General features: G+C 44.9%; 1 protein-coding gene across 1 annotated transcript in view; it reads left to right on the top strand.

Moving 5' to 3' along the window:
* The window catches only part of LOC115464470 (zinc finger protein 420-like), a 100,877-nt gene extending 77,179 nt beyond the window's left edge, over nt 1–23,698 (top strand). The window contains 2 exon segments of the mRNA XM_030194847.1: nt 22,031–23,248; nt 23,251–23,698. Of these exon segments, the coding sequence (XP_030050707.1) occupies nt 22,031–23,248; nt 23,251–23,612 (1,580 nt within the window). The 3' untranslated portion in view covers nt 23,613–23,698.
* The last annotated feature ends 322 nt before the right edge of the window (nt 23,699–24,020 follow it).

The following is a 24,020-nucleotide window of genomic DNA, read 5'->3' as shown; positions in this document are numbered from 1 at the left end:
GGTCGGTGCTGGGGCCTATTCTGTTTAATATATTTTTGGGAGATATTGCTGAAGGGTTGGAAGGAAAGGTGTGCCTTTTTGCGGATGACTCTAATTATTAAACGTTAACATTTTAATAATTAACAATATCTGTACATATATTGTCAACAATTACACTCAATTATCATGGAACTCACTTCCACATGTCTTTCACAGCATCATCCACACAGTCAACCCAAACTCATACATTCCAACCACATGCTGCAACGCACCAAAGTCACATTAGAATACTTACGCTTAAGATACAAATCAAATATCTTCCCTTAACTTTTGATGATGTTCTAAAATGTTGCTTCCATACACTTGAATCGAAAGCAAAAGTCCCAAAGTACCTGACTCCGGCTGCTTTCACACAGCAGCTCACGTGTTTGTGTGGCAGAGTCAAAGTAATAATTGTACCAAAGCAATAAAATTCCACGTGCAGATGATGAAACTTTGTATGTAATCAAGCGTCACTCCTGTCATGCCCAGCTAGATATCATGCTTGACTGCTTGCGTGGCAACACTGTGCGGCATTAGGAAGTCTTCCATGAAAACCATCAATAAGGCCAACTTAATGACATCACTTTAGTTCCTCAATGGGAGACCGCATTTCGTGGTTTACTTCATCAGGAGGAACTACTCCCCACAACCTGTAACAATTCAATAACGCATACCCAAAACAGATCGTGTCAAAATCTCAAACACTATTTAAGGTTAAGGCCCAGATGCATTAAAGACATTGGTAATTCCCGTTCCCTACCGATTCCATAGAAAAATTTCGCTGTGGAGGGGTAAGTGGCGCGGCGAAGACTAAATAGAAGGGGGAAAAAAACACGAGCGCCGGCAGAGCAAAAAACTGCGAAAAAAAAACGTCTCTCACAAGCGCAGGGAGAGTACGTCCTTAAAGGACGCCCCTCACATGCGCTCCCTGCTTTTTTTTTTTTTTTTTCTTTTTTACCTTTTTTGGGGGCCCTTTTCCTTTCCGATTCTCTCACAGGAGCCCTAACAAGAGGTCAGACATCTCGTTAGGGTTCCTACGGTAAGGGAATCGGAAAAACGGTAGTGCATTTGATTATAATGGGCTGCAACGGTACTGCAGCTCATTATAATAGCTTTTCAATCATTTGCATTCTGTTTTCGTTGCCTGCTATCGTGGCAGGGAAAATGCCCTTAGTGCATGCCCGGGGTGAACTACTTGCGTTTTAAACTGGCTGGAACCAGTTTAAAACGCAAGTTGTGGGCTCGTTAGGTTTTGTGCATCTGGGCCTAAGACCCTTAGGGGACACCGTATCCCATGCAAAAATGTATTGTTGTTCTATTGCAAGCAATTGTGCACTAATGTCACCCCCCCCCCCTAATTGGGGGGGGGGGGGGCACTTGCACTAATACTACACATTTTAAATCTTCAATCTTATGGTTTTGTGCACTCCAGTGTGTTACCAAAGGTGCTTCTTTTTTATGAGTTCTAAGGTTACTGATATGCTCAGCCAGCCTGTGTTTTAGCTGACACTAGCTAGCTTATTTTTGAAAGAGAAAGACGCCCATCCTTCGACACAAATCGGGAGATGGGCGTCCTTCTCGCAAGGTTGCCCAAATTGGCATAATCGAAAGCCGATTTTTGGCCTGCTCAACTGCTTTCCATCGCGGGGATGACCAAAGTTCATGGGGGCGTGTCGGCAGTGTAGCGAAGGCGGGACTGGAGCGTGCTTAGGAGATGGTCGCCCTTGGCCGATAATAGAAAAAAGAAGGGCATCCCTGATGAACACTTGGATGACTTTACTTGGTCGCTTTTTTTCAAGACCAAGCCTCAAAAAGGTGCCTGAACTGACCAGATTACCACCCGAGGGAATCGGGGATCACCTCCCCTTACTCCCCCAGTGGTCACTAAACCCCTCCCACCATAACAATACTTTTTTTCCAGCCTCAGCCTCAAATGCCATACTCAGGTCCATCGCAGCAGTATACAGGTCCCTGGAGCAGTTTTAGTGGGTGCAGTGCACTTCAGGCAGGCGGACCCAGGCCCACCCCCACCCTATCTGTTACACTTCTGGCGGTAAATGTGAGCCCTCCAAAACCCACCACAAACCCACTGTACCTACATGTAGGTGCCCCCCTTCATCCCTAAGGGCTATGGTAGTGGTGTACAGTTGTGGGGAGTGGGTTTTGGGGGGGGTTGGGGGGCTCAGCACCCAAGGTAGGGGTGCTAAGCACTTGGGAGCAATTTTTGAAGCCCACTGCAGTGCCCCCTAGGGTGCCCGATTGGTGTCCTGGCATGTGAGGGGGGACCAGTGCACTACGAATGTTGGCTCCTCCCACGACCAAATGGCTTGCATTTGGTCGTTTTTGAGATGGGCATCCTCGGTTTCCATTATCGCCGAAAACCTGGAACGACATCTCAAAAATGACCTAAGGACAACCATCTCTAAGGTCGACCTAAATTTCATGATTTGGGCTTCCCCGACCGTATTATCGAAACGCAAGGTGGACGGCCATCTTATTTCGATAATATGGGTTGCCCCGCCCCTTCGCCGGGACGTCCTTAGAGGTGGACACCCTTAGAGATGGTCGTCCCCGTTCGATTATGCCCCTCTTGGTGTGTCCGATATAATATAACGAGCACTGACACATGATGCAATAAACCACTCCTTCTCTATTGCATGATGTGTTGCCTTGCAAATAGAACTTTTTAGTGGACCTCAGTATTGCAACCCACTTGGTAGTGACAGAATGTAAAAACTGTCATAGCACTGACATCCAGTGGCCTCCAGATAGAACATCACGGTTTTGAGACTCTCCAGCGCTCTTGCAAAAGTGACAGGAGGAGGTTGTTGAATTTCATCAGCATGTGCCTTGCTGCTCATTTCTTCATCTGTTCCATCATCAGCCGTTGTTGCCTGCGTGTAGGCGCATATCTCGACATCAGTGCTGTCTTCGGCTGTTTGTAGATTGTAATCAACAGCTACGTAGCGATGGAACTCCTCTTCAGTAACACCGGTTGGTATGTCAATAACCTCTTCATCTGACACGTTTGCAACAGCTGCATCTGTTTTGTCCCTCTCCACATCCTTAACAAAGCTTGCCCGCTTGTAGCAGTTCACATTGGTTGCCTGTGTAACATGATTCCAGGCTTCTTTCTGCATATGTAGGGAATCCAAAAGTGATAGATTACGAGCCAGTTCAACAGCAAGTTTATCCTTGCCAATCTGGTCTTCCAAAACGCTCATCAGACGACGTAGCACAAGAGCCCGATAATGTTGTTTGAAATTGGCTATTATGCCCTGATCCATAGGTTGGATCAGAGAGGTAGTGTCTGGTGGCAGGAAGGCCACCTTGACGTTAGACAGCCTGACATCATCCCTGTGTGCAGCACAATTATCACAAAGCAGCAAAATCTGACGCTTTTGTGCCTGCATTCTAGTGTCTAACTTCTTTAGCCACTGCTTCCAAATTTCCCCAGCCATCCATGAATTTTCGTTAGCCTCGTATGACACAGGAAGTCGCTTAACTTTCTTGAAGCATTGGGGCTGTTTGCTCTTTCCAGTGACGAGGGGTTCCAACTTCTCACTCCCATCCATATTGCAGCAAAGGAGGATCATCAGTCGGTCCTTCGATGTTTTACCTCCAGTAGTTTCGGCATGTTTGAATGCAAGTGTTCCATCAGGAATCACTCGCCAGTAGAGACCATTTTCGTCAGCATTGAAAATGTCACGAGGTGCAAACTCGTTCAAGATGGTAGGAAGAACTGAAAACAACCCAATTTTCAGCACCAAAGTCAACGGCATCTTGTTTCTCACCATGCTATTTCTTGAATTTTATGCTATTCCTCTCCTTCCATCTTTCCAACCATCCAACAATGGCTTTGAATTCAGTTAGTCCAAGACTTTCAGCTAGCTGGTTAGCTTTCTCAATAAGCAGTGGACCACTGACAGGAAACTGTCTGCTCCTGACTCGAGAAAACTACTGAAGAAGAGCATCTTCTACCTCCTCAGCTTTTCCCACCCGTCTTTGTTTCCGTTGTGGATTTGTATTGTTTTGCCAGTCTTCCAGAAGCTGGTCTTTCTACTTCAAGACACGTGAAATTTGACTGGTATTGACCATATTCTTTAGCAATAGATGCTTGACTTTGTTTTCTAATTTTTTAAGAACTTCTATTCATTCATCCAGTGTTAAAGTCTTACAGTTGCGCGACGACACCAGTGTACACTCTAACAACATTCTTTTGCTTATTCTGCCTGTGGCAATTAACCAACGAGATTTCAAATTTACCGCCCTTTTGTCACGTGCCAATTGGCTGCCCATCTGCCCATTTTAGTGGAAATTGCCCCCTCCATTCTCTTTGTACATCAGCACTCAGCGGCAGTGCCAAAGATTTTGTAAGATTCAATTTGAAACCCGAATGCTCTCCATATTTAGCGATCACTTGAAGCAGACACTCTAATGACTGCTGAGGTGTGTCCAGCGTAAGCACTAAATCATCTGCGTATGCCAGTATTTTTAACATATGTTCCCGTATCTGCACCCCCCCCCCCCCCCCCCCCACGGATGTTCTCATTTGCCCGCACCTCACATAATAGAGGTTCCAAGGAGATCAGAAACATTAGTGGTGACAAAGGGCAACCCTGGCGAGTCCCCCGCTCTACCTTGAACTCCCCTGTTCTAACACCATTAACTAGTAGTTTAGCCCTTGGCAGTGTGTATAATGCTTTAATTGCCTGTAGATACCAGCCTTGCACTCCTATCCAGCGCAAAGTTTCAAACATGAATGGCCATAGCATTATTTCAAAAGCTCTCTCCGCGTCTAAGCTAATTATCATTCTTTTGGCCCCTTTTTCTGATGGCTGCATCATGGCCACTATTAGTTTTCTTACATTAAGCACTGACTGTCTCCCTCTTACGAACCCTACTTGATGTTCTTGTATAACTTGGGGCATAGCTGGGGCTAGCCTGTCTGCCAAAACCCGGGACAATATTTTAATATCTACATTTATCAATAATATCGGCCGAGTTGTAATGGGTCATGCCCCTGCTTGGGTACTAAGCTAATCAGAGCTGTGTTCGCATACTGGGGAAATACCCCATTTTCTACAACCTCGTTGTACAAATCCAACAGTGGGCCTACCAGTTGATCTTTAAGTAGTTTATAAAACTCCCCAGAGTACCCGGTGCCGAATGTAACCACTGCGCTTTAATAGCACGCTGGATTTCTTTGGCGTTAATGGCATGTTAAGAGATTCTACCACTCCCTCTGTTTGTTTTGGCATACCTGATTTGGTCAGGTATTCTCGCAGGGAGGCCCCATCTTCTCCGTCTTCCCCTCTCCCCTTGTATAATGCCTCAAAATGTTCCTTCAGAATCTCTGCAACCTCCTCCAATTTGCTGGTAGTCTCTCCTTCCCGTGTTTTAAAAACTGAAATGAAATGCAATCTGTGCGCTCTTTTCACTAACCTCGCTAAGTACCCTCCTGATTTATCCCCATATTTGTAAAAACCATATTTTCTGTAAATAAGGGCGCAGGCCATTCGCTCGTGCAAGAGGCTATTCAGCGCAGCTCTGACCGTCGTGAGGGAGTCAAACAAGGCTGGTGTAGGTGTCCTAGTATATTTCTTCTTTGCCTCCCTAAGCTGTCGTTCCAAGGCTATGACCCCCTGTGCGATACATCGATTATGTTTACTCACATATGCAATTAAGTCTCCCCTCAACACTGCCTTAGCAGCAGACCAGAAGAGACTAGGGTCTTCTAAATGTTGCCCATTAAATGTAAGATATTCCCCCCATTTCATGTGGAGATATTTGATAAATTCTGGAGAGGAGAAAAGATACGCTAGGAAACGCCAGCCCGAGGGTTGCTTAAAATAAGATTGCACCTTTAGATCTATCCAGACCAACGCATGGACCGAAATCTCTTCCGGGCCTATGTGCGCATCTAATACCTGGGGGAACACCTTCTGGGATGTTAAAATATAATCTAATCGTGACTGTGTGCGGTGCGCTCTAGATGTATGGGTGTAATCTCTTTCCTATGGGTGCAACAGCCTCCATGGGTCCACCAGGCCTGCTAACTTGCAAAACGATTCCAATATCGTCTCACCTGGCTAGGCCCCTTTTGGTGTTCTCTGGACCCCTGACCTATTTATTTCCAAATCATAAACCTGGTTCATATCCCCCGCTATCACCAGCAGCAGGTTTTCATATTGCTGGCACCTAGCTAATAAATGTGAGTAGAAGCTCTTGCTCTTCATTAATGGTGCATAAACCGCCACTAGTATCATCTCTTTCCCTTGAAGATTAATTTGAACTAACACGTATCTCCCCTCCCCATCTTTAAAACGGAGCTTGGCATGACAAGTCAAACTCTTGTGGAGCAAGATTGCCACCCCCCCCCCCTCTTCTTCCTGTCGCTGGTGAACAATACATCTCTCCCACCCATTGTCTCTTTAGCTTTTCGTGTTTCTCTATCGAGAGTCTCATCTCTTGGAGACAAGCTATGCGAGCCCCATGATGTTTTAAAGCCGCCAAAATTTTTGTGCGTTTTATTGGAGAAGGATTCCACAAACATTCCATGAGACCAGGCGCACTTCTCGCCTTAACGACCTAGCTAGGGTCCCAGGAATGCTATCTCTGCAACATCCTATTCATAAACTCCCCCAGGACGCCCAGCCTCTCCCCGGGGTAACTTTCTCTCACAGCACAGCATTTGTAATCGCTCTTCCTGCACCAAATATGTACATGTCCTAGTAAGTTCCTACCTTCCTCATGAATTACTTTCCCTTCAAGTGACCCCCTCTTTCCCCAAAACCGCCTCCCTTCCCCCCTCCCACTTCCCTTTCTGCCCCACCCCCTTTTCCCTATGCCACCAACCCATTCTGTAGTAGGTTTAGAGTCACCTCCATACTTGGGACCCCCCCCCCCCCCGCCCCTAAAGCTGCTAGTCCCACCAGAACCCCATAGTAATCTTAAACATAACATAATAATAAAGTCACCTCCCTTATTACTACTAATACTACTAATAACATTTGTATAGCGCTACCAGGCGCACGCAGCGCTGAACATGAGACACATAGAGACAGTCCCTGCTCAAAGAGCTTACAATCTTATTCAGCTTACAATCTTATTCAGATGCAATCCGCTCTGTTTCTCTCTGTGTCATTTCTCAGCTTTTAGGGCTATCAGAGCTGCTGGCTCCTCGGTTGTTCTCAAGTGCTTTCAGAAAACCAGTTGCCTCCGCCACTTTGTCATAGGACTTCCAACCGCCCTCATGCTTGATCTTTAAAACCGCTGGGTAAATCAACATGCAATCGCTGGCATACCAGGGTAAACTGCTTCCTTCTATCCTGTAGTTGCGCCGAGTAGTCCCGATAAATTCGTATCATGTGTCCATCATAGGTGGAGGGGCATAATCGAACGCAAACGCCCATGTGTAAGGACGACCATCTCCGAGAACGGGTCCGTGAAGGGGCGGGCCGAACTGTATTTTCTAAAAAGATGGACGTCTATCTTTAGTTTGGAAAATACGGTTTGTGCCAGGCAAATATATTGGATGTGGGCGTTTTTTGAGCTGGGCATTTTCGTTTTTCAGCGATAATCGAAACCGAAGCGGCCCAGCTCAAAAACGACCAGATCCAAGGCTTTGGGTCATGGGAGGGGCCAGGATTCGTAGTGCACTGGTCCCCCTCACATGCCAGTACACCAACCGGGCACCCTAGGGGGCACTTTTAAAAAAATAGAAAAAAACAATAAATTACCTCCCAGCTTGGAGAAGAGACGGCTGAGGGGAGATATGATAGAAGTGTATAAATAATGAGTGGAATGGATCGGGTGGATGTGAAGCGACTGTTCACGCTATCCAAAAATACTAGGACTAGAGGGCATGAGTTGAAGCTACAGTGTGGTAAATTTAAAACGAAGAGAAAATTTAAAACGAAGAGAAAATTTAAAACGAGTGGAGAAAATTTTTCTTCACCCAACGTGTAATTAGACTCTGGAATTCGTTGCCGGAGAACGTGGTACGGGCGGTTAGCTTGACGGAGTTTAAAAAGGGGTTAGATAGATTCCTAAAGGACAAGTCCATAGACCGCTATTAAATGGACTTGGAAAAATTCCGCATTTTTAGGTATAACTTGTCTGGAATGTTTTTACGTTTGGGGAGCGTGCCAGGTGCCCTTGACCTGGATTGGCCACTGTCGGTGACAGGATGCTGGGCTAGATGGACCTTTGGTCTTTCCCAGTATGGCACTACTTATGTACTTATGTACTTATGTGCATAGCTCCCTTCCCTTGGGTGCTGAGCCCCCCAAATCCCCCCCCAAACCCCACTCCCCACAACTCAACACCATTACCATAGCACTTAATGGTGAAGGGGGGCACCTACATGTGGGTACAGTGGTTTTTTTTTTTGGGGGGGGGGGGTTTAGAAGGCTCCCCTTTACCACCACAAGTGTAACAGGTAGGGGGGTGATGGGCCTGGGTCCACCTGCCTGAAGTGCACTGCACCCACTAAAAACTGCTCCAGGGACCTGCATACTGCTGTCAGGGAGCTGGGGATGACATTTGAGGCTGGCATACAGGCTGGAAAAAGTTTTTGAAGTTTTTTTTTTTTTTTGTGGGAGGGGGTTAGTGACCACTGGGGGAGTCAGGGGAGATCATCCCCGATTCCCTCCGGTGGTCATCTGGTCATTTAGGGCACTTTTTTGGGACCTGTTCGTGATAAAAAAGGGTCAAAAAAGTGACCTAAATTCTCGCTAAAAACGCCTTTTCTTTTTTCCATTATCGGCCGAGCGCGCCCATCACTGTTCGGCCGATAATCATGCCCCAGTCCGCCTTCACCACGCCTCCGACACGCCCCCAACAATTTTATTCGTTCCCACGACGGAGTGCAGTTGAAGACGCCCAAAATCGGCTTTCGATTATACCGATTTGGGTACCCATGCGAGAAAGACGCCCATCTCCCGATTTGGGTCGAAATATGGGCGTCTTTCACTTTCGAAAATAAGCTGGTTAGTATTCTCCCTCTTCATTCTATATCCTCATAGAATTTCCATTTTATGACTATAATTATGTTCTGGGCATCTGTCGGCCATCTTATCTCCTTCCCACGTGGTGTGCCCGTTCAAGGCATAAAGGCCTCGCGTGGTCCGACAGTGCGAATTCAGATATAAGCCACTTTTCCAGCACAGTCCCCAATACTCTGTCTCCCAACGATTCCAGCAGTCCTACAATTCTCAGGTTAGCCCTCTGTGATCTGTTCTCCAGATCGTCAGTCTTCGCTGACATTGCTTCTATCGTAGCGGCCACCAGTTTCATGTGCTGCGCAACCAGGGTGATTTCATCCTCTATTTCTGACACCCGTCTTTCAAGCTCACCAGTTCGCTGTGTGCTCTCAGCCAACAATGTTTCTATGTTAGTAATTTGGCAGGATAGTCTCTCCCATTTCACCTCCATCGCTTTCTCCACTGCTGCAGTTAGCTGGGACAACTGATCCACCGAGAAAGTCGGCCCCTCTGCCACTTGTTTAGGCTCAGTGTTGCCGTCCGCCATCCGGGGTTTGTCTTTCTCCTTTTTTGTTCCCCTGCTAGCCATATTTCTCGCAGGAGTCTCTAAGAATTTATCCATTAAACAGGCAATCCAGAGGGGAAGTAATTCTTGAAAGTTTCCAGCTCTATTCGGGTTTTTTATAGAAATATAAGGCTTCAGGGCCCCAGAGAGCAGGAGAACATTTCTCACACTCTCTACAGCATCACGTGACTCCCCCCTGGACGACAATTTAAAGTTCTCTGTCCTCCCCCCAGGACGCCCCTTCCTACCCCGATTGCGTTTGCCCATCCAGCTGTAGACGTAGCCCTTCATATAATTGTACTCATCTCTTCTATTTCTTCTACTTTTAATGCCCTTTGTTCAGTACGATATTGTTCTATTTTTAAGTTGTGTTCACTTAGCTGTTTTTCAAATGTGGTTGGAATGTATGAGTTTGGGTTGACCCTGTGGATGACACTGTGAGAGACGTGTGGAAGTGAGTTCCATGATAACTGAGTGTAATTGTTGACAATATATGTACAGATATTGTTAATTATTAAAATGTTAATGTTTAATAATTGGAGTACTTTGTGGTAAATTGTATACAGTTAAAATTTAATGCCAAGAAGTGTAGAGTGATGCACTTGGGGTGCAGAAACCCAAAATAGAGATACCAAATAGAGGGGAGAGATTAGTAAGCTTGACTCAGGAGAGAGACCTGGGGGTGTTGGTGTCTGAGGATCTAAAGGTGAAGAAACAATGCGACAAGGCGACGGCTGTGGCCAGAAGGATGTTAGGCTGCATAGAGAGGGGCATAACCAGCAGAAGAAAGGAGGTGTTGATGCCCCTCTACAAGTCATTGGTGAGGCCCCACTTGGAGTATTGTGTTCAGTTTTGGAGGCCGTATCTTGCTAAAGATGTAAAAAGACTGGAAGCAGTGCAAAGAAAAGCTACAAAAATGGTACGGGATTTGCGTTGCAAACCGTACGAGGAGAGACTTGCCGACCTTAACATGTATACCTTGGAGGAAAGGAGAAACAGGGGTGACATGATACAGACATTGAAATGTTTGAAATGTATTAATCTGCAAATGAACCTTTTTCGGAGATGGGAAGGTGGTAGAACTAGAGGACATGAATTGAGTTTGAAGGGGGGCAGACTCAGGACTAATGTCAGGAAGTATTTATTCACGGAGAGGGTGATAGATATGTGGAATGCCCTCCTGCGGGAGGTGGTGGAGATGAAAACATTAATGGAATTCAAACGTGTGGGATAAACACAAAGGAATCCTGTTTAGAAGAAATGGTTCCACAGAATCTCAGCGGAGATTGGGTGGCGATGCCGGTAATTGGGAAACAAACCGGGAGCTGGACAGACTTCTACGGTCTATGCCCTGATTGTGACTAAATAGGGATGAGCTGGAGTGTAAATTTTAGGGGGCTTCGACGTTAGCTTCTGAACTTAGTACAAGAACAGTACTGGGCAGACTTCTACGGTTTGTGCCCTGAGAAAGGCAAGGACAAATCAAACTCTGGTATACATATAAAGTATCTTGTTGGGCAGACTGGATGGACCGTACAGGTCTTTATCTGCCGTCATGTACTTTGTTACTATCCTGCTTATTTTCGAAAGAGAAGGGCGCCCATCTTCCGACACAAATCGGGAGATGGGCTTCCTTCTCGCAAGGTCGCCCAAATCGGCATAATGGAAAGCTGATTTTGGGCGCCCTCAACTGCTTTCCATCGCGGGGATGACTAAAGTTCATGGGGGCGTGTTGGCAGTGTAGCGAAGGCGGGACTGGGACGTGCTTAGCAGATGGGCATGCTCAGCTGATAATGGAAAAAAGAAGGGCGTCCCTGATGAACACTTGGGTGACTTGGTCCATTTTTATTTCACGACCAAGCATCAAAAAGGTGCCCGAACTGACCAGATGACCACCGGAGGGAATCGGGGATGTCCTTCCCTGACTCTTAGTGGTCACTAACCACCTCCCACCCCGAAAAAAACAACGTCATGTCCTTCGCTATGCCTCTGTCCCTGCGACGGCAGTTGACGTCTAAAATGTGAATGTTTCTGTGAGAAGGATGTCCATGCCTTTGCTATGCCTCTGACACCCCTTTTATTTGAATTTTGGATCACAAGTAACAGCAGTGGGATTTGAACTGGCCACCTCTGGATTGCAAGACCAGTGCTCTAACCACTAGGCCACTCCACCACTCCACTCCCTTGAAATTTGGCCATTGTAATTAATTAGCTCTGCCTCACCCGTTTGAGCAGCGGAAGCCAGGGGCTTTTTGCTATCCTGGACAGAATTGCAAATCCCCTCTAGATACTTAATCACCCCAACCTTGTATCTGCTCATGTCAGAAGCTTAGCTAAAATTGGGTGGCGGAGCAGGTGGGGGGAAGAGGGGTTGGTGGTTCGGAGGCGAAAATAGGGGAGGGCAGACTTATATGGTCTGTGCCAGAGCCGGTGATGGGAGGCGGGACAGGTCGTTGGGAGGCGGGAAAAACTGCTGGGCAGACTTATACGGTCTGTGCCCTGAGAAAGACAGGTACAAATCAAGGTAAGGTATACACATGAATTTATCTTGGGCAGACTGGATGGACCATGCAGGTCTTTTTCTGCCATCATCTACTATGTTACTATGTATATTACTATGACAGGCTTACACCGTCTAGGCATTGGTAACCTCCCCAATTAGAAAGGAACCCAGTATGCAGAAGATATAGTAAGATAGTTTATTAGCATTATCATCCCACCCAATGATGGTACAGGCAAGTAGGTATTCATATGATGGTACAGCAGTTCACAGCACGTCTCTCTAGCCTTCTGGAGTCTTCTCTTGTAGCTTTCCTTCTCCCTTCTGATTTAATACCTCTCAGACTGCTGCTTATATACAATTTTGGCCCTATTGATTCTAATGGACCCTGGCTTTTTCATTGGAACTCTTGGCCCTTATCAGTTGATCAGAATGACTTCACATGTTCTCAAACCTTCCTCTAGCCCCCCCCCCCCCCACACTTTGGATCTCACCCGGGGTGCAGCTGACCCAGTACTATCTCTATATCTTTGCTCATGACTTCTTGCAGGTGCCAGTCTTAGGACTGTAGACAAGAGCAAATGCCCCCTCCCTCTCTATCTGCTCCTAATTACCTCATTCCAGCACTTGCTACAGTGAAATGTAACTGTGTCAAAGGTGATCTCTGATTTTTTTTAAAAAGGCCTAGCTCTTAGCCTGAGTCATTGGCCTGTATTTTACTGAGAGCAAGGGCTACTATATTTCTTCACCATCCCTCTGGGGGGGGGGGGGGGGGAGGTATGTGTGTGTCAGCGGAAACATAACGAAGGCGTGGGCGTCCTTCTTTCAAACATTTTGGACGTCCTCAACTGCCCCCCCCCCCACAGGGACGGCCAAATTTCATGCGAGTGGAGTGGTAGAATGGCCTAGTGGTTAGAGTACTGGACTTGCAATCCAGAGGTAGTACATTTGTTTCAGTAGAGAATCTCACTATCAGTTTCTTTAGCAAAGGGACAACACGACATTGCAGTATATTGCTCTTAACAACCGCACTGTGTTTCACAATACTGCCGTATTTTTTCCTGCTACTATTCGTGACTCCTGACGCAGGCACTGCGTGCCAAAACATGGACCGTGTCGGGTCCACACAAAAGACTGTTTTCCTACATAAGTACATAAGTAATGCCACACTGGGAAAAGACCCAAGGTCCATCGAGCCCAGCATCCTGTCCACGACCCATAATGGAAAAAAAGGGCGTCCCTGATGAGCACTTGGACGACTTTACCTGGTCATGTTTTTCTTATGACCAAGCCACAAAAAGGTGCCCGAACTGACCAGATGACCATCAGAGGGAATCGAGGATGACCTCACCTTACTCCCCCAGTGATCACTAACCTCCTCCCACCCTCAAAAAACATTGATTGCCAGCCTCTATGCCAGCCTCAGATATCATACTCAGGTCCATCACAGCAATATGCAGGTCCCTGGAGCAGTTTTAGTGGGTGCAGTGCACTTCAGGCAGGCGGACCCAGGCCCAACCCCCACCTGTTACACTTGTGGTGGTAAATGTGAGCCCTCCAAAACCCACCAAAAACCCACTGTACCCACATATAGGTGTCCCCTTCACCTGTAAGGGCTACTAACAGTGTTTCCCAAGTCCAGTCCTACAGCACCCCTTCCCAGTCAGGGCACCACTGCCAAACTGTGAAATAATTGTACTAATGGGCCTTTTGGTATTTTGGCACCTATTAAGTGGCCCAAGTAATGGGTCGAGGATGTCCATGTGTTAGTACATTTATAGGTTAGTAGAAGAAGTTTGAACAGGATGCGAAAACGGATAGGGAGCCAGTGAAGCGACTTGAGGAGAGGGGTAGTATGAGTAAAGTGACCCTGGCGGAAGATGAGACGGGCAGCAGAGTTTTGAACCGATTGGAGAGGGGAGAGGTGACTAAGTGGGAGGCCAGCAAGAAGCAGATTGCAGTAGTCTAAACGAGAAGTGACAAGGGTGTGGATGAGGGTTTTGGTAGAGTGCTCGGAAAGAAAGGGGCGGATTTTACGGATGTTGTAAAGAAAGAAACGACAGATCTTGGCGATCTGCTGGATATGAGCAGAGAAGGAGAGAGAGAAAAGTCAAAGATGACCCCAAGGTTTCGAGCTGAGGAGACAGGGAGAATGAGAGCCATCAACAGAAATAGAAAACGGGGGGGAGTAGGGAGGTGGGTTTGGGGGGGAAAATGAGAAGCTCGGTTTTGGTCATGTTTAATTTCAGGTGGCATTGAGACATCCAGACAGCTATGTCAGACAAGCACGCTGAAACTTTGGTTTGGATGCAAGGTGAGATATCAGGGGTAGAAAGGTAGATTTGGGAGTCATCAGCATTAATCTCATCCCATGGTAGAAAAAGCCATGGGATGAGATTAATGAGCCAAGGGAAGAAGTGTAGATAGAAAAGAGAAGGGGACCAAGAACAGAACCCTGAGGTACGCCGACAGGCAGAGGGATAGAAGTAGAAGAGGATCCACCAGAGTGAATTCTGAAGGTGCGGAGAGAGAGGTAGGAAGAGAACCAGGAAAGGACAGAGCCCAGGAATCCAAGTGTGGACAGGGTATCGAGGAGTATGCTGTGATCGACAGTGTCAAAAGCGGCGTAAAGATCAAGAACAATGAGGATGGAATATTGACCTCTGGATTTAGCCAGTAATAGGTCATTGGAGACTTTAGTAAACGCAGTTTCGGTTGAGTGGAGAGGGTGAAAACCAGATTGTAGTGGGTCAAGAATAGCATGTGAGGAGAGAAAATCAAGGCAGCGGTGATGAACAGCACGCTCAAGTAATTTGGAGAGAAAAGGGAGGAGGGAGATGGGTCGGTAATTAGAGGGATAAGTAGGGTCGAGTGAAGGCTTCTTAAGGAGAGGTGTGACCACAGCATGTTTAAAGGCAGTAGGGACAGTTGCAGTGGAATGTGAGAGGTTGAGAATGTGACAGATAAAAGGAATAAGAGCAGGTGAGATGGCATTAAGAAGGTGGGTGGGAATGGGATCAGAGGAACAGGTGGTACATTTTGAGGAAGAAAGGAGAAGTGTAGTTTCTTCTATAGTAACTTCAGGAAAGGAGGAAAAGAATGAGGGGAAGGAGAGAGACGGGAACGGACTAGTGGAGGGAGAGGTGACAAGATAGAGAATTCAAGGTTTATCTTTTGAACCTTGTCGTGAAAGAATTCAGCAAGGGTCTGAGGAGATAATGAAGGGGGAGTTGGGGGAGGGGGCACCTTGAGGAGAGAGTTCAATTTGGTGAAGAGAAGTCGAGGGGTAGAGCCAAGAGAGTTGGTCAATTGGATATAATAATCCTGTTTGGCGCATAAAAGAGCAGATTGGAAGGAAGTCAGCATGAACTTAAAGTGTAAGAAATCAGCAAGGGCCCGAGATTTCCGCCAGAGGCGTTCGGCGGAGCGGGTACAGGAACGTAGGTAGCGGATATTAGAAGTCAGCCAAGGTTGGGGTTTTGTACGCCTTGTAGGGCGGATCATCAATGGTGCAAGAGTGTCTAAGGCAGAGGATAGAGTATTGTTGTAAGAAGAAACAGCCTCGTTGGACAGACGTGGATGGTGCCACAGTAGAGAGGAGGTTTGAAACATGGGAGGCTAGAGATGAAGGGTCAATATCATGAAGATTCCTAGATAAATTAGATAAGATAGGACGTGACTGGGAGGGAGGAGATTTAAGTGTGAAAGTTATAAGATGGTGATCAGAGAGAGGAAGATCAAAGGCAAGGAAACTAGAGGGTGAACAGTTGGAGGAGAAGATGAGATCAAGACAGTGACCATTTTGATGAGTGAGGGAGGTGGAGCATAGTTGGAGATTAAAGGAGGATGTTAAAGCGAGTAACTTGGAAATATAAGAGTTAGAAGGATCATTAGCAGGAATATTAAAGTCACCAAGGATGAGAGAGGGGGAGGAAGGATAATGGAAGAAGGCAAGCCAGGCATCAAAGCCATTGAGAAAGGATGAAAGGGACTTATCAGGGGGACGATAAGTGACCGCTATTCAAAGAGGCAGAGGAGAGAAAAGGGCGGATAGAGTGTACTTCAAAGGAGGAAAAACAGTGAGATTCAGGTGGAAGAAGGGGTTGAAATCTGGAGGAGGGAGAGAGAAGTAGTCCAACACCACCCCCTTTAGTAGTGGTTTATGGACTTGTCCTTTAGGAAACCGTCTAACCCCTTTTTAAACTCTGCCAAGCTAACTGCCTTCACCACATTCTCCGGAAACAAATTCCAGATTTTAATTACACTTTGGGTGAAGAAAACATTTCTCCAATTTGTTTTAAATTTGCTACACTGTAGTTTCATCGCATGCCCCCTAGTCCTAGTATTTTTGGAAAGCGTGAACAGACGTTTCACATCCACCTGTTCCACTCCACTCATTATTTTATATACCTCTATCATGTCTCCCCCTCAGCCGTCTCTTCTCCAAGCTGAAAAGCCCTAGCCTCCTTAGTCTTTCTTCATAGGGAAGTTGTTCCATTCCCGCTATCATTTTAGTCACCCTTCGCTGCACCTTTTCCAATTCTACTATATCTTTCTTGAGATGCAGCGACCAGAATTGAACACAATTCTCAAGGTGTGGTCGCACAATGGAGCGATACAACAGCATTATAACATCCTCACACCTGTTTTCCATACCTTTCCTAATAATACCCAATATTCTATTCGCTTTCCTAGCCGCAGCAGCACACTGAGCAGAAGGTTTCAGTGTATTATCGACGACGACGACGACACCCAGATCCCTTTCTTGATCCATAACTCCTAACATGGAACCTTGCATGATGTAGCTATAATTCGGGTTCTTTTTTCCCACATGCATCACATTAAACGTCACCTGCTATTTAGCCGCCCAGTCTCCCAGTCTCGTAAGGTCCTTCTGTAATTTTTCAGAATCCTTTTGCAAGTTAACGGCTTTGATTAACTTTGATTAACTTTGTGTCATCAGCAAATTTAATTACCTTGCTAGTTACTCCCATCTCTAAATCATTTATAAATATGTTTAAAAAGCAGCGGTCCTAGCACAGACCCCTGAGGAACCCCACTAACTACCCTTCTCCATTGTGATTACTGCCCATTTAACCCCACTCTGTTTCCTATCCTTCAACCAGTTTTTAATCCACAATAAGACATTTCCTCCTATCCCATGTCCCTCCAATTTCCTCTGTAGCCTTTCATGAGGTACCTTGTCAAACGCCTTTTGAAAATCCAGATACACAATATCAACCAGCTCCCCTTTGTCCATATGTTTGTTTACTCCTTCAAAGATTTCCCCACACAAAAGCCGTGCTGACTCGGTCTCAGTAATCCATGTTCTCGGATGTGCTCTGTAATTTTGTTTTTAATAATAGCCTCTACCATTTTCCCCAGCACCGACATCAGACTCACTGGTCTGTAATTTCCCAGATCTCCCCTGGAACCTTTTTTAAAAATCGACGTTACATTGGCCACTCTCCAATCTTCCGGTACCACGCTCGATTTTAAGGATAAATTGCATATCTCTAACAGTAGCTCCGCAAAGCTCATTTTTCAGTTCTATCAGTACTCTAGGATGAATACCATACGGTCCAGGATTTTTTTCTACTCTTCAGTTTGCTGAACTGCCCCATTACGTCCTCCAGGTTTACCGTGAAGTCAGTAAGTTTCTCCGACTCGTCCTCTTGAAGTACCAGTTCCGACACCGGTATCCCACCCAAATCTTCCTTGGTGAAGACCGAAGCAAAGAATTCATTCAATCTCTCCGCTACGTCTTTATCTTCCTTGATCGCTCCTTTTACCCCTCGGTCATCCAGCGGCCCAACCGATTCTTTTGCTGGCTTCCTTTTAATAAACCAAAAATTTTTTTTACTATGTTTTTTGCCTCTAATGCTATCTTTTTTTCATAATCCCTCTTGGCCTTCTTTATCTGCGCCTTGCATTTGCTTTGACACTCCTTATGCTGCTTCTTGTTATTTTCAGACGGTTCCTTCTTCCATTTTCAGAAGGCGTTTCTTTTAGCCCTAATAGCTTCCTTCACCTCACTTTTCAACCACGCCGGCTGTCTTTTGGACTTCCTTCTTTCTTTTCTAATTTGCGGAATACAAGTACATAAGTAATGCCACACTGGGAAAAGACCAAGGGTCCATCGAGCCCAGCATCCTGTCCACGGCAGCGACCAATCCAGGCCAAGGGCCAATATGTTTGGCCTGGACCTCCAGGATGGTATTTTTGAACAGCGTCCATGCCTGTTGTACAGTTTTTACCCTCTCAGTTGCCCCCCTAAGTTTTTTTTTTTTAACCGTTCTTCTTATTTTATCATAGTCTCCTTTTTTAAAGTTAAACGCTAACGTATTTGACTTCCTGTGTATAGTTACTTCAAGGTTGATATCAAAACTGATCATATTATGATCATTGTTATCAAGCGGTCCCAGTACCATAACGTCCCTCACCAGATCATGCGTTCCACTAAGGACCAAGTCTAGAAGTTTTCCTTCTCTCATCGGCTCCTGCACCAGCTGCTCCATAAAGCTGTCCTTGATTTCATCAAGGAATTGTACCTCTCTAGCGTGTCCTGATGCTACATTTACCCAGTCTATATTTGGATAATTGAAGTCACCCATTATTATCACATTGCCCATTTTGTTTGCGTCTCTGATTTCTTTTATCATTTCTGCATCTACCTGCTCATCATGGCGAGGCGGACGATAGTACACTCCTATCACTGTCCTTTTCCTTTTTATACATGGAATTTCAACCCACAATGATTCGAAGGTGTGATCTGTGTCCTGCATATGATTAAAGTTTTTATGTCCCACTTTTTTTGAAGGCTCCTGGTACTTTTTCTTTTGTTTTTTGGATTTCTGTTTGTACTTTGTTCCCTGATTGATGCAGACAAAAATATTTTTATTTTTTGGAAAAACAAGCAAACATGCTGGCCAGAGCTAGCAAAATTTGCATGTGGAATCCTGTAAATCCTGCTACCAGCACATCTTCTAAGACATCTTCTATTGCAGGAAGGACTGTGGAAGACAGGAGAACTTGAAATTGTTGATGACTTCTTATTCATCCACAGATTAAAAAATCATAACAGTGCTTCATAGGGCATATTTCTCCCCTCTAGGGCACACAGAATGGGTTGTATTTTGTACCCCTGAACATTTTAACAGGGTGAATTAGGATTCCTTGGTGTAGCAGGTGGTGGTGGTGGGGTTATTATAGTTGCTCGTTGTTATTATTGTTTTCTATTTGTGATTTATAAACCACAGTTGCACAGGATATTGTTCCTTTTTATACTTTAATGAAAACATTTAAATATAAAATCATAAGTGTTCGAGGCTTTTCCAGATGAGAACAGAGCCCACGGGATGGGGAAAGGGCCTGCAGGGACAGGAATGGAGATGGGGCCTGTGGTGAAGGAGACAGAACCCATGGGGACAGGGACAAATTTTTCCCTGTGTCATTCTCTAATTGGCAGCAATGAAAAATGAATTCAGAGACGATGTATTATGCAAAACATCCAGAATTATGGTAAAATACCCAAAGTACCTGTCAAGGGAGTGATCTAAAGATAATACACACTATTAAGTAATCCTGAAGTTATTAGGATACCGAACCCCAGACAAAGGAAGAGCAATTGAATCTGACAAGATAATAACACTCAGAAATTTTGGATAAGCAGTAGTCAGGCCTCTTATGGGACATCCCATTCCAAGCCACAACCTACAATCTCCCACCCTTCAATCGTTTGCTCTCCTGGGTATTCCACCAGTGCCGGATTAACACTATATCGGGCCCTAGGCAAATGTAGATTTGTAGACTGCCCTACCGGGATTTCCCCTTCCTCCTCCCCCACTGCCATGGATCCTCTTCACTCTCTTTCTCGCTCTCTCTGCCTTTATCTCTCTCTAGGTTCGCTGCAGTAAAAGCTCTTCACCCTCTCTCTCTCTGTGTCTATCTCTCACTCTCTCTCTGTCTCCTTTGCTATCTAGCCTCTTCTTGCTCTCTTTCTCTGTCCCCCTGTTCTGCAGCCCTTCCTCTTTGTATCTGCTTCTCACTAATGCCTTTTTCTTTCAATCCCCCTCAACACTCAACCTGTTTTCCTCTGTAGTCGGCAAGTGCAGCGTAACATATCACCAAGCTACGTGGGTCTCTCATCTTACATGTGAAGTTGATAGTTATAAGAAGGACCAGCAGAACTATCAGCCTTGAGTGCAGGGAGAGAGACCCCTGTGGGTTGCTGCTATTTTCACCACTGCTGCTGTCAACCCTGAGAGGCAGCCGCCCGGCAGTGGTGGTAGCGGGAAAGAGGAGAATGCCAATGCTGTGCTGCTTCTTAACCCAAATGAGGATTTTGCAAATGACCCACAGTTTGGGAACAGCTGCCTTAGAGGTTGCCTGGTGGCAGAAGTGCTAAACGTGCATGATACGAGGGGACAAGCTCCTTCCTGAGCAGGGAGTGGTCTGGTGGCACATCTAGAAATTTGTAAGGCGTCCTACTACTACTACAACTATTAGCATTTATATAGCGCCACCAGACACACGCAGCGCTGAACACCCGACATAGAGCTTACAATCTAGGTAAAACAGACAGACAAGACATTACGGACAAGGGAATTACAGGGTAAAGAGGAACAGGGAGGAGGACAAATGGGTAGTGGCTAGGAGCCAAAGGCAGCAGTGAAAAAGTTTGCCTTCAGCATAGATTTAAAAACAGGTAGAGATGGAGCTAGACGTATGGGCTCAGGAAGGCGGTTCCAGGCATAAGGTGCAGCAAGATAAAAGGAAGTCTAGAGTTAGCGATGGAGGAGAAGGGGGACAACAAGAGAGACTTGCTCAGAGAGCAGAGTTCACGGGGAGGAATGTAGGGAGAAATGAGAGAGGAGAGGTAGTGAGGGGGTCATAGAGTGGATGCATTTAAAGGTCAGTAAGAGAAGTTTGAACTGTATACAGAAGCGGACAGGGAGTCAATGAAGTGACTTGAGAAGTGGGGTAGTGTGGGCATAACGATTCTGGTGGAAAATAAGTCGAGCTGCAGAATTCTGGGCATTCTTTTGTATTTTTAAGGCATTATAGTTTGGATTTGCAGGCAAGACAGGATGCAGTCTTTGGATAGAGAGTGTAGTCCATGGATTTTACTGTCCCACCCTTGTGAAGGTCACTGTTATGGTATTTGCCACTCATCTGAACTGCTCTGGAGGAACATTAAGGAAGGAGACATGTGATCTTAGGTTTATTTTCTTTTCTTTAGTTCCTTCAGAGCAGTTCAGAATTAACCCAGTGTTTTGATTACAGAAAATGCTCTTCAGCTGCTGGTAGGAGTGCAAAACCCCCTCATCTGAACTGTTCTGGAGGAACTAATGGAAAAAAATGATCAGGGAAGACCAAATGTCTCCCTGTGAAAGTTAAGCGGATATTTTCAGAATATTGGCATTTACACATATATTGGGGGGGATATGTCATTCAAGACATTTATGTTTGCAGTGAGTTTGTAATTGTGAACATCCAATCTTGAAAGCAATTGAAATGGGCAGCAGGGGCTCCTGTCCATTTAAATCCCCTGGGACTGCCTGACCCCCCAAATTAATTGGCACTAAAGCAGGCAGTACCACTGAATATTGGCTCTGACTGCTCACAAAAAAAGTGGGCAGGTCAGGGGCAGTACAGGGGTGGCATTTCGGAGGAGCCCATGGTTTTGCATTTACCAATTGGCTCTCACATGATATGAGCTACCGAGTATTGTGCTGGCACCCACATCGCTTTAAAAAGAATTATTTTTTGAGCCCCCTCCAACCCTCCTGACAAAGCTCCCTTCTTTCCTTCCCTTTCCCCGGGTCTACATCTATCCCAGAGTAGGAACGCAGCCTCCTTGCTCCTGCCCCTCGCAGCTGCCTTGTTTAAGTATGTTGTTTTCTATAGCTGTAAAATTAAGGATCATACTCTTATTTTTTTTTTTTTATTCAACAGATGATGGATTTAGGAATATTAGTGAAGGAATGAGAAAGTGCAATAAACAGCAGAAAAAGGAATGGAAACACCGAGACCCCTCCAGAGACCCTTCAGCTGACTGTCAGGGAGGTATCATCAGTAGTATAATACCGAGCAGTATGAAAGCAGAAGCCCAGACAGGAGAAAAACTAGACAGAGAAAAGAGAAGCCACATAAGCAGGGTTAGGACTGAAATTAATGACTGTGAAGGAACTAACAAAACTAAACTATCTGGATATGATTTACACAAACAATTTAAGTGTTCCAAATGTGATCAATATCTAGGAACGAAAACCGCACTGAAAGTGCATCAATGGACTCACACAGGAAAGAAACTATTTAACTGTTCTGAATGTGATAAATGTTTTAGATGGAAATCTCAGATGACAGTTCATGAAATGACTCATACAGGATTGAAACCATTTAAATGTTCAGAATGTGATAAAAATTTCTCAAAAATGTGGACACTGAAAGAGCATGAAAGGATTCATACAGGAGAGACACCATTTAAATGTTCAGAATGTGATAAAAAATTTTCAAGAATTTGGAAGCTGAAAGAGCATGAAAGGATTCATACAGGAGAGAAACTATTTAAATGTTCAGAATGTGATAAATATTTTAGATGGAAATCTGAGCTGGCAGTTCATAAAAGGATTCATTCAGGAGAGAAACCATTTAAATGTACAGAATGTGATAAATGTTTCAAAGGCATGTATGAGCTCAAACGGCATGAAAGCATTCATACAGGAGAGAAACCATTTAAATGTACAGAATGTGATGAATGGTTCAGAATCAAGGCCTATCTGAAAGTCCACGAAAGGCTTCATACAGGAGAGAAACCAGCGAAACAATTTAAGTGTTCAGAATGTGATAAATGTTTCACAAGCAATGCCTACCTGAAAGTCCACAAAAGAATTCATACAGGAGAGAAACCTTTTAAGTGTTCAGAATGTGACAAATGTTTCATAAGTATGTCTGAGCTCAAACAGCATGAAAGGGTTCATACAGAAATGAAACCATTTAAATGTACAGAATGTGATAAATGTTTTAAAAGGCTGTCTGATGTCAAACTGCATGAAACAATTCATAGAGGAGAGAAACCATTTAAGTGTTCAGAATGTGATAAATGTTTCACAAGCAATGCCTACCTGAAAGTCCACAAAAGAATTCATACAGGAGAGAAACCTTTTAAATGTTCAGATGTGACAAATGTTTCATAAGTATGTCTGATCTCAAACGGCATGAAAGGGTTCATACAGGAATGAAACCATTTAAATGTACAGAATGTGATAAATGTTTTAAAAGGATGTCTGAGGTCAAACTGCATGAAACAATTCATAGAGGAGAGAAACCATTTAAGTGTTCAGAATGTGTTAAATATTTCAGATGCAAGGCCCACCTGAAAGTCCACAAAAGAATTCATACAGGAGAGAAACCATTTAAATGTTCTGAATGTGATAAATGTTTCAAAAGGAAATCACTTGTAAAACGTCACAACTTGACCCATACAGGAGAGAAACCATTTAAATGTACAAAGGTCGATAATTCTGTTCGTATTTAGGATCTTTGCCTGGTTTCGGAAGAACTATGATGGTGGCCTCCGTAAAGCTCCCATTAACTTCACCAGACATGATTAAGTGATTATAGAATGAACTTATGATAGGGATAATTGTGTCTTGAAAAGCTAAGTAAAATTCCAGTGTTGGGCCATCTGGTCCTGGGGCCTTTTTTTTTGTCATAATGGCCGTAACTACATCTTGTTCAGTTATGGGAGGCATCAGATCTGAATTATCATTATCATCAAGAGTATTGTGATCCAAGTCCTGTAAAAATGTCAGATCATTATCATCTAGATTAGATTCTGACTTATATAACAAGGCATAAAAGTGTTGAAAAGTCTTTAATATGTTTTGTTGATCTGTGATTAGAGTATTATTATCATCTTTAATAGCAGAAATATCATTCTTTT

Source organism: Microcaecilia unicolor, chromosome 3, assembly GCF_901765095.1.
Source record: "Microcaecilia unicolor chromosome 3, aMicUni1.1, whole genome shotgun sequence".
Classification (NCBI taxonomy): Eukaryota; Metazoa; Chordata; class Amphibia; order Gymnophiona; family Siphonopidae; genus Microcaecilia; species Microcaecilia unicolor.
Note: the sequence above shows the minus strand (reverse complement) of the source record. Positions and strands in the feature narration are given on the sequence as shown.